This window comes from Diabrotica virgifera, chromosome 9 (genome assembly GCF_917563875.1).
Source record: "Diabrotica virgifera virgifera chromosome 9, PGI_DIABVI_V3a".
NCBI classification, from domain to species: domain Eukaryota; kingdom Metazoa; phylum Arthropoda; class Insecta; order Coleoptera; family Chrysomelidae; genus Diabrotica; species Diabrotica virgifera.
This window is the reverse complement of record NC_065451.1, coordinates 179,384,795-179,400,594: the sequence shown is the minus strand read 5'-3', so window position 1 is coordinate 179,400,594 and position 15,800 is coordinate 179,384,795. Positions and strand designations below refer to the sequence as shown.

Genomic DNA, 15,800 nt, shown 5'->3' with positions numbered 1-15,800 from the left:
AAAAGCTACAGTACATAAGAAGAACATAAAACATCAACCTAAATCAAAAACTAATTTGGAAACTTCCCAACAAGATCAGCCAGACGATAGGAAAGAAATTAAAGATAAAGAAACTGAAAAACAAACCAGAAATAATTCCCCTCAACCTGGGACAAGCAAGGATTTAGATTACTAACAGACAAAAAAAAAATGATAAAGAAAAAAATAAATTTAACTTTTCAAAATATCCGGAGTTATTAAATTCAAGAGCAAACGTTCCAGATAAATCGCGAATACTTTCCAAAAATTAGGACTGCAGAAATTCAAACCATTCAGGATAGACCACATCCCTTTAGAAAAATTCCATAAACTCCCCGAAGGAAGAAGAACATCCAGAAAAAAATAACCCAAAATTATGGAACCATAGCCATAGCCATTTTTTGGTTAACTCCTGTATAGATTTTTATTAAAATTATTTGCCTTGTATATGTTACAGATACAAAAAATAAATTCTAGCAACGAAATTCCAAGAGATGCCAATCCAAAAGTTTTGTTCATCCCTTACAAAACTTCTTCAGGGGATGGAGTAGTTATAGTACAACGACCGCTACCATCCAGTATATTCTACCACGTGGAATCAACACGAGGCTACGCCGCGTCGCAGCGTTGAACATTCTGGACCTAATTGCGACGTATTGGACAGCAAGATCAGCAATTATAAAATTATAAAACACCATGTAAAAATCAATATTTTTCAGTCTGATTAAAATCTCTAAATAAAAGTCTAATTTAAATGTTAAAGTAAAGTCTGATTTTAAATTGTTGAGTTGTATCTAAAATCTTTGTTTGTCGAAATAAAAGTTTTAATTGTGAAGTTTAGTTTTTTAAAAAAATGTTTTTCCAAAGAACATTCATAATTCGCGTCTTTATACTACAAAAGTAACTTCAAGACGATGGCCTATGTACGTGTTTTATAATACTCTCGACTTGGAAGCAATAAATGCATGGATTATTTATAAAGAAATCACTGGAACTAGACTCAGTTTTCGTAAGTTTATTCTTCGGCTGTGTGAAGAATTATGGGCCCCATACCTTGTCTCCCGAAATCTGGAACTACGTCTAGCAACACCAGGTCTACCAACAACTATCACTGTCACTATCCAAAAACGAAATAAATATCAGTTGAAAATATTTTGTGAAGGAAATCATACTTCCAATCATTGCCACGGTTGTAACAAGGCAATGTGTGGCAAATATCAAAAACTGCAAATTTTATGCTGTTCCGAATATTTTTGATGGGCAGCGAATGTGTTAAACAATAAAAGTAAAAAATAAAACTAAATTCTACCGTCTAGAGTAGATTTAATCTCTTTAAACTGAGTTTTAATTGATTAAATAACGTGGGGCCAAAATGATCCCTTCCGGCTTTCTAGGTAAGCCCGACTTTCTAGTGTTAAGAAATTTTACGTTGTGAATTTTATTTTATTCAAATGTCAAGCTTAGACATTATCAAGACTTTGGTTGGAGATCGACCACATATAACTCGTATTGAGCTACCCCCCTACTCCACTTGCAAAAATTAAAAAACAAAGAACGCTGATTTATAAGCTATTTATGAGATTTCATATTCCGCAAATTAAAAATTTTGAGCTCGTTATACTGGGCAGGAATTTAATGTTTTATTGGGGGAGGGGGGCTGACTCAGTCCCCCACTACTGTGTTGAATTTTCTTTTATTTCACATAATTTTATTAAATTTTACTTTTATAAGTATACATGAAACTAAAGAAATCTGTAGAAAAATTGTTTAAAAATTGACACCTTCACTTTTAATTTGGTTAAACATCTCGGACAAATCTCATTGTTATTTAAATTATTCAAAGATGACACAGTAAAATTTTAAAAAGGAAATATTTACAGCGACCAAAGATACAGCGAGATAAATATGAAAAATCATCAAAATTGATTTTAGGTAAATATGAAAAATCATCAAAATTGAAAAGTGAGAGATGAAAACGTAAAGTGCATAAACTGCAAGGGAAATCATCCAGCTAACTATAAAGGATGCGAAGTGCATAAACAACTGCAACAACAACTGTACCCCACACTTAGGCAAAAAAACATAGAACAGCATACAAGAGCCGACTCGAGAGTAAGACAAGGAGTGAGCTTCGCGCAATCTACCAACCAAAGTAATATAAGCAACAACCCCATCACAATGCCTTCAAATCCAAACGCACTCCCAAGTACGCAAGTAGTGTCCCCGCACACAGCTAATCAAAACTATCTAAGTAAATTAGAAAATATGATAGGAAAACTTGCCGAACAAATAGGAACCATACTTAATCTACTAACCACGTTCATTAAAAAACTTGCATAATGGCAGCGCAATATAAGTTCAAAATAGGAGTCTGGAATGCTAATGGCCTTCAAAAACATATCGACGAAGTAAAGTCATATATAAATAATGAAAACCTTGACATGATGCTTATATCCGAAGCCCACTGTACAGAAAACCACCATTTCCGTATACCAAAATGCAAAGTGTACACTACGAAACATCCGAGCGAGATAGCACATGGAGGAACCGCAGTAATTATACGGCATAATATTCAACACTTCTAGAGAGAAAAATTTTCTAAAGAACACATACAAGCCACGAGCGTAACTATAACAAACGACTCCAGTCCACTAACCATGTGTGCAATATACTGCCCGCCCAAACACAACAATAAACAAGAACAATACGAAGAATACTTCAAGACATTGGGCAATAAATTTCTAGCCGGCGGAGACTACAATGCCAAAAATACCGTTTGGGGATCACGTATAACAACCACTAAAGGCCGAGAACTATTAAAGGCAATGAATGCAAATAACCTCAAATACCTATCTACTAATGAATCTACTTACTGGCCATCAGACATTAATAAACTTCCAGACTTGTTATAATTCGCAACTATCAAAGGCCTAGATATTAAAAAATGCAAGGTGACCACATCTGATGACCTGTCCTCCGATCACTCCCCGATAATAATCACAATACATTCAAAGATCTTAAAAAGAAATGCCCCCTACATTATATAATAAAAAAACCAATTGGGATGAATACAGAAACAATTTAGATAATCTAATATCAATAAGTATACCACTTAAAACAGAAAATGATATAGACGTCGCGACAGAAGACCTAACGACAAAAATGCAACAAGCAGCTTGGAACGCAACTCCAATAATATACCGAGAACGAGCAGCAAACGAACTACCCCAATCAATTAAAGAGGAAATAAATATTAAGAGAAAACTGAGAAAACAATGGATGAAAAACAGAACACTAGAAAATAGAAGAAAATATAACAGAGCTAGCACAGAATTAAGACAGACATTATCGAACAGTAAAAATGAAAACATTCAGAATTATTTAGAATCTTTAACCTCAACGGAAGCCTCAGACTACGCACTATGGAGGGCTACAAAAAAGCTTAAACAACCTCAACAGTTTAATCCTCCAATCAGAAACGGAAATAAATGGGCAAGAAATGACAAAGAAAAATCAGAAGTCTTTACTGAACACTTAAAAAAAATATTACAGCCATACGATCCAGAGCAGCATTCAGAAGATAAAGAAATAGACGAAACACTTAATGCAACCTTCCAAATGGACCTGCCTATAAAAAAAATTCTAGTAAGTGAAACCAGAAACATAATCATGAATAAACAGCATTAAAAAAGCACCAGGATATGATCTTATCACAGGAAAAGTGCTTCAGGAATCAACACCCAAATGCTTTAAATTACTAACATATATTTTCAATGCCGTCCTCAAGCTAGGGACCTACCCAAAGATCTGGAAAGTAGCATAGATAATAATGATCCCCAAACCAGGCAAAAAAGTAGAATAAGTTACCTCTTATCGACCTATTAGCTTGCTACCAACTATCTCCAAAATTTTCGAGAAAATATAAGTCAAAAAGCTGAAGTCGATAACAGAAATGATGCACTTAATTCCAGACTACCAATTTGGATTCCGAAACAAACGTGGCACCATCGAACAAGTACATAGAATAATTAACAAGATTAACGATGACTTCCAACAAAAACGTTATTGTTCTGGTGCATTTATTGATATGTCACAAGCATTCGATAAAGTTTGGCATATTGGATTCTTCTACAAAATTAAGAAGCTACTTCCATATCCCCAATTCCTGCTACTAAAATCATACCTAACCAATAGACACTTCCTTGTCAGACAGAACCAAGAATACTCTTCTTTGAACGCCATAAAATCAGGGGTACCACAAGGCAGTGTACTCGGACCTATCCTGTATTTGCTGTACACAAGTGATCTTCCTACTACACCGATGGTTACAATAGCCACATTTGTGGACGATACAGCTGCTCTCTCTTCACACGAAGACCCAAAGATGGCATCAAGACAACTTCAAATCTGCCGTAACAAGATACAAAAATGGCTGTCGAAATGGCGCATGAAAGCAAATGAACTAAAATCTACACATGTAACATTTACACTCCGTAAAGAAACTTGCCCACCTGTACAACTTAACAACAACAATTTACCTCAAGCCGAAGATGTAAAATACTTGTGAATCCACCTAGACAGAAGACTAACATGGCGAAAACATTTAGGACTAAAGCTAAGCCGTCTATACTGGATTATCGGCAGAAACTCCAAGTTGTCTCTAGAAAACAAACTACTGGTCTACAAAGCCATTATAAAGCCCATTTGGACCAACGGTATCCAGCTCTGGGGGGCAGCTTCTAATAGCAACATAAATATAATACAGAGGTTCCAAAACAAGGCGATAAGTCTGATTCTTGATGCTCCGTACTACGTACCCAACTATGTGATCCAACGAGACTTAGCAATTCCAACAGCGCAAGAAGTGATAAGTGAATATAGAGCAACATATCGCGAAAGAGTGTCTGTATATCCTAACGAGTTAGCCAAGCGGTTGTTTGAAGACTTACATGAACATGAAGAACGAAGATTAAAAAAATTCAAACCAAGAGACTTAATTAATAGGTTTAAGTAATTTGTAATTTACATATGTTGTAAATAGTAAAATATGTTAGCAATAGCTATATTATAAAACAGGGTTCCTATTGGAGCATCATGTACGTGTCATAATCATTTATCAACAAAGACGCTTATTGTCACTACTGATAGATTGCAGAATAAAGGAGTTAAAAAAAACTTCCTGGGGGTTGAACATTATCTGAAGGAATGAAGGGAGGAATAATTTAGTAAAGCAATCATTTCCAATTTTGATATATTATGTATATGTATCGATAGTCCTGTCGCCAGGGGGGGTACAACGGCCTCGTTAATTCAGATGGACTTACCCAAGTTTTTTTTTATGTATTTTGACCCGTAGAACACGAATTTTTTGGGTAACAGTTGATCCGGATGTCGATAAGATTGTTATAGACCAAGAACTTGAGGAATCAAATAACAGCGATTTTTGGCAAAACAAAACAATATTTTGTATTTTTTGGGTCATTTTAAGCAAAAAATATTTCTACAAGTTTTTTAGTAGGATGCACAGTTTTCGAGATAAACGCGGTTGAACTTTCAAAAAATCGAAAAACTGCAATTTTTAAACCCGAATAACTTTTGATTAAAAAATAAAATAGCAATTCTGCTTAGCGCCTTTGAAAGTTCAAGTCAAATTATGTCGGTTTTGATTATTTGCATTGCTAAAAATTTATTGTGTTATTGTTAAACAAAGCTACAAACAACTAGTGCGTGAGTGATGTTTCTATGATTTCTCATTTAAAATCGAACGAGTAGGTAGAATAGGTACTAGTGCAATCAAGACTATTTCTACGTTACATGCGGTAAAACGCATGTAAAAGCACGGGAAACCCTACGTGTTTATAGCTTTGTTAAACAATAAAAAAATAAATTTTTACCAATGCAAATAATCAAAACCGATATAATTTGACTTAAACTTTCAAATGCGGTAAGCAGACTTGCTATTTTATTTTTTAATCAAAAGTTATTCGGGTTCAGAAATTGCAATTTTTCGATTTTTTTAAAGTTCAACCGCGTTTATCTCGAAAACTGTGCATCCTACGAAAAAACTTGTAGAAATATTTTTTACTTAAAATGGCCCAAAAAATACAAAATATTGTTTTGTTTTGCCAAAAATCGCTGTTATTTGATTCCTCAAGTTCTTGGTCTATAACAATCTTATCGACATCCGGATCAACTGTTACCCAAAAAATTCGTGTTCTACGGGTCAAAATACATAAAAAAAACTTGAGTAAGTCCATCTGAATTAACGAGGCCGTTGTACCCCCCCTGGCGACAGGACTACGAATTTGATAGGTTGTGGCATATTGTGTTGTGGTTTATTACACCCCAAAAAAATAATAGACGGAGAGCTAGAGCCGAAAAATCATCGTCATAAGTAATATGGAGTTTTTGCCGTGAAATGTCTTCATTGTATATTGACAATTATGACCCCTTTCAGGAAGTAGCAATAAGGGATGAAAGGGAAAAGTCAGTGCAGCCATTAAAGGATTCACCTTCTGTTTTGTTAAACCTACATCGTTTTGCATGAAAATTGGTGACTAGTTAGAACATACCTCAAGAAATAAAACTGATTTGGTGCAAACTTGCACTTTTACCCTGGTGGTGAATACCACCCCTTCCCGTGGGTGAAAACAATTTTATTAAAAGTAACCCCACAAATCGATAGAGGTACAAATTTTAAGTAAAATTTGTTATATCATGTTATTAAAATTACTCAATACTTTTTGAGTTACTAAAGATCAAAGATTTGTCTATTTAAGAGCATATGCGTGAAGTTAGGGATGATAAAAAGAACATATTAATTAATTGTATGTTAGTAAAATATTTTTTTATATTATTTCGATATTTAATTGAATTTTTTCTGTCAATGAATATGTCCACTGAATATGTCCAGAAACTGGGGGTGTCCAATAATGGGTACATTTGACATATTCGAATACACTTTTGCTAAATTTATAATATCGAAATAATATTTTAGTAACATACAACTAATTAATAATATGTTCTTTTTATCATCCGTGCATGTGCTCTTAAACAGACAAATCTTTGATCTTTAATAACTCAAAAAGTATTGATTTATTTTAATAACATGATATCACAAATTTTAATTATAATTTGTCCCTCTATCGATTTGTGGGGTTATTTTTAATAAAATAGTTTTCACCCCCGAGAAGGGGTGGTATCCACCCCCAGGGTAAAAGTGCAAGTTGGCACCAAATCATTTTTATTTCCTGAGGTATGTTCTAATTAGTCACCGATTTTCATGCAAATCGATGGAAGTTTAACAAAATAGGAGGTGAAAACCTTTAAAGACTACACTAACTTCCCCTTTCATCCCTTATTGCTACTTTCTGTATCCACTGAGGTGTCTTAATATAACAAGACACAAGAAATAGAAACAGTTTCACATTAAGTTTGATGTGTTGTTTATGTTTCATTATATTCAATAAGAGACTAATTTAACTCCTAAATTAAACTTAATAGACCAGGGCATTTAGCACTAAAAACACCCGAATAAATAAATTTTAAAATACAGCACCTAGAGACTTACAGTTTTTTGCATTATGTTCAGGATGACGTCAGGAAAAAAGTCTACTATTCAAAAATGGGTGGAAATGTATAATTGCACTGTAAAGTGCATAAAATGCATCCAAAATTGCATAAATATAAAAATAAAGTCAAAATCAGTATACCGAGGAATAAAATTTATTATTTGGGGGGTTTTGGGATCACTGAGTACGATTACGCCATTAGAACTGATCCCAGGATCACCTGGTGCCCAAGGTCACGGCAAGAGACGTCATCTTCTGCAGTTTCGATGGTTTTCGACATTAAATCGATGCAAATGGATTACTCACGTGTTTTAGGGGTTAATAAATACGAATATGATATCAGAATTGACCTCCGGAGTACCTGGTGCCCAGGGTCGCTAATAAGGCACGTCATCTTCTGGAGTTTCGGGGGATTTTGGCACTAAATTGATGTAACTGGACTACTTGGGGAGTTTTGAGGTGGTTAAACACGAAGATGCCATCCGGACAGACCTTAGGATCACCTGGTGCCCAAGGCCACTGTAAGGGGCGTCATCTTCTGGAGTTTCGAGGGCTTTCGGTATTCAATTGATGCAAGCGGATTACTTACAGGTTTTTGAGGTCGCTCAACACGAATATGCCATCAACACCCACTCCCTGTGTACCTGGATCCCAAGCTCACTGCAAGGGGCGTCCTCTTCTGGAGTTCGAGAGATTTCGGCATTAAATTGATAAAAATGGATTACTCGGGGGGTTTTTGAGTCGTTAAATACGAATATAAGATCAGAACACACCTCTAGATCACTTGGTGTCCAAGGTAACTAACTGCAAGGGACGTCATCTTCTGGAGTTTCGAAGGCTTTCGGTATTAAATTGATTACAAACGGATTATTTACGTGTTTTTGGAGTTGCTAAACACGAATATGATATCAGTCTTAAACAACGGAGTATCTGGTGACCAGGATCGCTACAAGGGCACGTTATCTTCTGGAGTTTCGAGGTTTTTCAGTACTTAACTGATTCAAATGGATTACTCAAGGGTTTTTGGGGTTTCTGAACATAAATACGCCATCAGAACAGACACCGGAGCACCTGGTGCCTAAGGCACGTTATCTTCTGTAGTTTCGAGAGTTTTCGGTGCTAAATTAGTGTAAACGGATTACTCTTTAGTTTTTGGGGTTGCTGAACATGAATATGCCATCAGACCCAACCCACGCAGCATCTGGTGCCTAAGGAAGGTCATATTCTGGAGTTTCGAGTGTTTTCGCTACTAAATTGATGAAAACGGATTACTCATGGGTTTCTGAGGTACCTACTTGAACACAAAGACGTAATCAGAACAGACACCGAAGCACCTGGTGCCTAAAGCAAGTTATCTTTTGGAGTTTCGAGAGTTTTCGGTACCAAATTGATGAAAAATTGATTACTTTTTGGTTTTGGGGTTGTTGAACACGAATATGGATTACATGAGGAATTCTGGAGTATCTTGTGATTACGGTAATTACTAATAACATCAACGTATAATAACACTCATATAACAAAAAATAAATAGATAAACATAGTATAGTTCGTATTCTGCAAACCCAAAAACCCATGAGCAATTCGTTTACATCAATTTATTACCAAAATTTTTCTAAACTCCATAAGATGATATACCTTAGGCACCAGGTGCTCCTGTGTTTGTTCTGACGGCGTATTTGTCTTCAGCAACCCCAAAAACCCATGAGTAATCCGTTTGAATCTATTTAATGCCAAAAGACCCTCAAAATTCCAGAGGATAACGTGCCTTAGGCCCAGGTGCTCCGGTGTCTCTTCTGATAGCGTATTTGTGTTTAGCAACCCCAAAAACCCGTGAGTAATTTGTTTGCATCAATTGAGTACCTAAAACTTTCGAAACTCCAGAAGATGACTTGCCTTAGGCACCAGGTTCTCCGGTGTTTAAGAAATCTAAATAGTTAGTTATAAAAATGCCACAAGAAAATAGCTTCAGAACATCATATAAGTAATCTGTTTGCATCAATATAGTACCTACCGAAAACCTCGCCTAGCGGATGACGCCCTTTGCAGTGACCCTGGGCACCAGGTTCTACGATGGTCTGTTTTGATGGCATGTTAGTGTTTACCGACCTCAAAAACCCCCGATTAATTTATTTTCATCAATTTAATGCCGAAATTCCTCAAAACTTCAGAAGATAACGTCCCTTGTAGTGACCTTGGGCACCAGGTCCACAGGCGGTCGGTTGTGGTGGCATATTCGTGTTTAGCGGCCTCAAAAACCCTCCAGTAATCCATTTGCATCAATTAAATGTCGAGAGCCCTCTAAACCCCAGAAGATGACGTGCCCTAGTAGCAACCCAAGGTACCAGGTATTCCGAAGTTCAATTATGATGGCATATTCCTGTTTAGCGACCCCAAAAACTCGTAAGTAATCCGTTTGCATCAATTTAATACCGAAATCCCTCGAAACTCCAAAAAAAGACGTCCCTTGCAGTGACCTTGGGCACCAGGTGATCCGGTGGTCTATTCTTATGGCATATTCGTGTTTGGCGACCTCAAAAACCCCCGAGTAATCCGTTTGCACCAATTTAATACCGAAAGCCCTCGAAAGGCCAGAAGATGACGTCCCTTGCAGTGAACTTGGGCACCAGGTGATCCAGAGGTCTGTTCTGATGGCATATTCGTGGTTAACCACCTCAAAAACTCCCCGAGTAGTCCAGTTGCATCAATTTAGTGCCGAAATCCCTCGAAACTCCAGAAGATGACGTGCCTTATTAGCGACCCTGGGCACCACGTACTCCGGAGGTCATATTCTGATATCATATTCGTATTTAGCAACCCCTAAAACACGTGAGTAATCCATTTGCATCGATTTAATGCCAAAAACCATCGAAACTGCAGAAGATGACGTCTCTTGCACTGACCTTGGGCACCAGGTGATCCGGGGGTCAGTTCTGATTGCGTAATCGTATTCAGTGACACCAATACCTCCCAAATAATAAATTTTATTTCTTAGTATACTGATTTTGACTTTATTTTTATATTTATGCAATTTTGGACACATTTTATGCAGGTTACAGTGCGATTATGCATTTCCACCCATATTTGAATAGTAAACTTTTTTCCTGAAAACATCCTGAACATAATGCAAAAAACTGCAAGTCTCTAGGTGCTGTATTTAAAAATTTATTTATTTTGTGCTAAATGCCCTCGTCTATATATAAAAATAAACCACAAGAATATGTAGGTACTTATAAGCTCATCTAGATCGAAGAAATTAAGTAAAAACAGAGTACAATTTATTGTAATACTACCGTAAGAGATAATTATCGAATATCGAATGAAAAGTAATACGATAATAATACTAGAACTGGTACCTACTTACTTATAAACATACTAAATAAAAAACATTGACAAAAACAATTAAAAAGCTTTAATATAAAAAATATTAAAATATGTTTGAAGGATATTTAAATGATCCAACACTTTACATAATTTGAAAACTTTAAAAACCAGAATCTAGATCTACAAGTCGTTTAACAAAACAATATTTTAGGTTAAGAATTAATGGTCAGAATGTCAAGAAATTCTTCCCAAATATTTTTTGCGCCTCTGCGAACTTAAAATCCGAAACAAAATACTCGAACGTCGAGATTGTATCCCGGACACTTTCAGGATTTTTTTTCTGTACTGCGCGAACACCGAATTAAAAATCCGGAGGGTGTTAAGAGGGAAAAATTGGACCTCCGCAAACGCTCAATTTTGTAATGCGCAGGCGTTCTCCCTCTGGGTACATTCAGGATGTCCAGAGCGAACAGAGCTAATTAAAATTATGGTTTATTTCTGTTAACTCTAGTGAATACTTCGTTACGCTGACTGTTCAGTGAATTTTGATTAAAAATAATATATGTACAATGTACATATACTCATGTATAGGTGCAGAGTTGTAGAATAAGTGACTTACGTTAGAACTGATGCCTGTCCCATAAGTCCCATGTGATTAAGAATAACTCCTTTAGGAAGTGCAGTGGTGCCACTGGTAAACATGATAACTGCAGTATCCTTCAAATTATCTACTTCCGTTGGAGCAAATTTCTCTTCATTTTCATGAGGTTCTAAAAAGCTTGAGAATTCCGTGTGAGTGTCAGATGAACCATAGACAATTATTTCCGTGTCCAGTTCTATAAGAATATTAATAAAGTTAATGCTATAAAGGGTGATTTAGAGGTAATTTTTTTGGTGGGGATTTAATGGGAGATTGTGCATGAATCGTATCACCTGACATTGCATTTTTATTCATTATTGTTTGACATTTCATCCCGGAAAGACTTAGCTCGGCACGACGTCTAGAAATTATTCAGCTGAAAATTTCAAAATTCAGAAGATTTTAGTTATTGGATAACACATGACCACATTGAGCAACTACTGAAGAAAATATAGCGGCGGTAGCGCATGGTGTACGCGAAAATAACGAATAATCGATTCGTCGCCATTTCCAACTTGGCTTGTCGTATGCAACAACTAGACGTATATTGTAACGATACGAAAAGTCTTCAATTTTTTTTTTGTTTCCATATTTTGCAGGAAACATTATTTTTCATTTCACCCTGTATATCATACGATTCTTAAATCCATTTGGGATCTGTGTCTTTTAAGAATTATTGTGGCGTGAGGAAATATTCTACGACTCGAATTTTCATTATAGTGAATTCATGTGTTTGTTTTATTTACACATCCTAAAGAAGACTTCATTACAGGGCCGTAACTACCATTGAGGCAACCGGGGCAATGCCCCGGGGCCTCCGGCCAAGGGGGCCCGACAGAGGCCTCCTTTTGGTTGGCCGTGCATAGATTTTAACGAGGAAAATAAAAATATGTAATTTAAAAGCCGATATCAACGAAATATTTTCAAATGACACAATTTTAAAAAGACAGCAACATAAGGCGCGTTCCATGTGACATGAAAACAGTCCTTCGTACTGCCCTCGTCATGCGCATTATAAAAAATGCGTTCCAAGCGAACATGAACAATGATTCGTATCGTACACTGTGTTGTTCCAAGCGATCCATGTACCGTTTCGAAATCAGTAACTGAACGGTTCTTTTGATACACGCCTTCAAGCAGAAACTATTTGTACTGACTTGCGCAGTTAGGATTGTTTTCATTTTTACTGGTCATTGCCATGAGATCAGCTGATGATTCAGTAATAGAATAATCCACAATCATTAGTACCTGCGAATCTTGATTTTCGTTTAAATAATTACCTATTGATTCTCTTTTTTTTTCAAATTAATCTTAAGAATATGGATAATTTATTATTTTTTTCATAGAAGACAGCGATTTTATGTGAGATATCGATTCTGAGGAAGAGTTTGAAGTTGAAGTAATGTTTAATGAACATGTTAGAAATGATAATTTCTAACCATCTAGCAAACTATTTGCGGTACTGTGGTACTCGTACTGAAAATGACTCAGGCGCAACTCGAACTTGAAATGGTACACAAATACGTTCCAAGAGGGTTACGTACCGGTAATCGGTTCGGGATCGATAGAAAACCATTCAAGGGCGATTCTGCGCATTAAAACAGTCCAATCGATTTCATAACGGTTCAAGGGATCGTACAAATGTGTCGTCTTGGAATGAACTTATAAAGTCTTAATTTTTCACTGAGGAAATTAGCCTTTTCGACTAAAATGCAATTGGAACAGAACAGGGGACCTGAGGCCTGAGCTAAGCTGGGACCCCCGAGACCTTAACATAAAAATTTAAATTATTAGTTAGAAAATTAGTTATTTCGGCGTAACAAAACCTAAAATGCCATTGGAAGAGGGGACCCGGGCTAAGCTGTGGCCGCCGAGACCTTTCGTAAAGATATAAATTGTTACTGAGGAAATTAGATATTTTGGCGAAATAATAATTAAAATGGAACCGGAATAGGGGCCCCAGGTCCCAGCCCAGCTACTTTGTCTTAACCAATTTTCCCAGACCACATCTTGGTATGTGAAAGGGACCACATGGTACCACATTTTGAAAAGAAGGGTAAGAGTAAGATAGAATGAACACATTAAGAGATTAAGATCAGTCCCATCACTACACTGACTAGCTTCACTGACTGTGTTTGGCTCACATTGCAGTTGCTTAAGGCACCTTAAGGTGCATTTACGTTTGCTTGGTAGTTCGCTTAGTTATTCGTTCGCTACAAAAAAAGACCATTTACATTGTAGCATACGAACGCATTCGTTGATGATCCGTCCACAATGTCAGACACAGATGAAGATGTATTCATTAGCGCTGCTAATTTTATAATTATTGCAAGACATGCTGAAAAAAAAAAAGAAAGAAGAGAGTGTGGTGTTCACACAGGAGGGAAAATGCGTTTTCAAGGGGTTAAATATCAAACATTTTTCCGACCACCCTTGCGCTGGGGGGTAGGGGGCCCCCAGATTACGTTTGCCCCGGGGCCCCCAACATCGTAGTTACGGCCCTGCTTGATTAAGGCTTAATTTATTTTCTAATGGTTAAATAAGAAACGAATCTATCTGTTTATTTGAAGTTGTTTAGGCACTTAAGTCTGTTTATAATATTGAAAAGGACTTATGGGTATGTGTTTGTTTTTCTTTTAATTAAGTGTGTCTCTTTTGGAATGAAGAATTAGCTATTTTGTGTTAAGCCGAAATGGAATTGAATCATCTAATTGCGACGTATAAACACCAAAAACCTTCTAGATCTTATCGTTTATTTTTCTAACTAATAATTACCTATAATTTATTGGCATCTTAACACAGAGCACTGTATTGGTTTTTTTATTCGCCACAAATTATGTCATGCAAAAAGAGCTGGGTTTAGTATTTTGCTAGGATTGGTTAATATTTGTCATCTGCGACCATGATATCTTATTTTTGATTGGATAGACTAACGTTTTGTGATATATTTGAGAAAAGTGGTAGGTAACAGGGTTGGTCTTTTTCTGCGATTGATTGGTTGAAGCAGGATAATGAGAGCTGGGGAAAAAAAGGTGGAGTTCTTCTGGGTACCTTAGAAGTGATCGTAGGAAGTAGGAACTCAAAGGAATGCACTATCGATCAGACCACCAAGTGAATAGGTCGATTCTTAGTTAACTGTGCAGTGTCTGGTGTGATGTCATCCTTTTCACCAGGCATAATATGTTGCATTTAGGTGCAATAGATTATCATCGAGTCCATCTTCGATGGTCGATAGTCACCATGGTAATATCTTTGTTTATTTCGGTGTAGAAAACACCTAATGTTCTTTTGGAACGCAGTTCATGGGTAATTAAATATCTCATCTCAAGCAGTTCTTATTAATAACCGTAGTGACATGAAGTCGTTTTTTTGTTACAAGTCAAGTTACTAAAACAAGTTAAGGTACTACAACATTGCTGAACTTTTCAAACTATATATGTACTACTGTATAGTGTATACTCCAAAAATTGTACCATCAGTAGTGTATTCTTGTGGTACCTACCAGTGTGAAAAGTGACCGTAATATCTGGACTTAGCGTTGGAAGCTGCAGGACATTTTTGCAGAGACACAAAGGTACCAACTTAATATTGTATTTATTTGTATCTGTGGATAAATACCTCTTACAAAAAATGTAAAACCAGAAAGAGGTCCACATTAATTTCTTTTTTTTATATTTTTTTGTTTAATAAAGAGTATTCATTTTTAGTAATGTTTGCTTGTTAAATTATCCATCTCCCTTCTCTCCGGTCAACTAAGTAAGAAAGAATAAGGTAGGTTTTATTTATCTTTATTATATATATCTTTATATGAATTTATATTTATCTTGAAATAATTATTTTATTTAATTAATTTTCATTTGTTTGGTTTATTTAAAGAGTTTTGCTTTGTCTTTCCTTTGAAATCTAAAAAACAAAATGGCGCCCATTTGGCTTTATACTGATTCATCATTTATTTTTTTGTTTGTCCATAATATCCTAGTTTAATTCTAGTAGCTATTTTCCATTTTTTACTTTTTTTTGTCTATTATTCATCTATTTCCCAGCTAATAAGAAAATGTAAAGAACCACACCCATATCTCTAACCGATTCTGAGCAACGGAGCCTTCGTTCATCCCATATGTGCTGACAACTTCTTCTTTCCTTTTAATTGCCACACATATTTTTGGCACCCAACTATAGGGGCATTGTCTTTTTTTTTTCTCTGTCCACCTTGTTCGTCTAAGTAACGTCAAAATATTACGTAAGGACCT

At 36.0% G+C, this 15,800-nt stretch overlaps 1 protein-coding gene across 4 annotated transcripts in view; it reads right to left on the bottom strand.

The window, feature by feature from the left end:
- LOC126892159 (uncharacterized) overlaps positions 1 to 15,800 on the bottom strand; it is a 138,275-nt gene that overhangs the window by 61,571 nt on the left and 60,904 nt on the right. For all 4 annotated transcript variants that reach the window (XM_050661630.1, XM_050661629.1, XM_050661628.1 and 1 more), the window contains exon 4: positions 11,530 to 11,746. In XM_050661630.1, the coding sequence (XP_050517587.1) occupies positions 11,530 to 11,746 (217 nt within the window). The remainder of the gene's footprint in view (positions 1 to 11,529; positions 11,747 to 15,800) is intronic.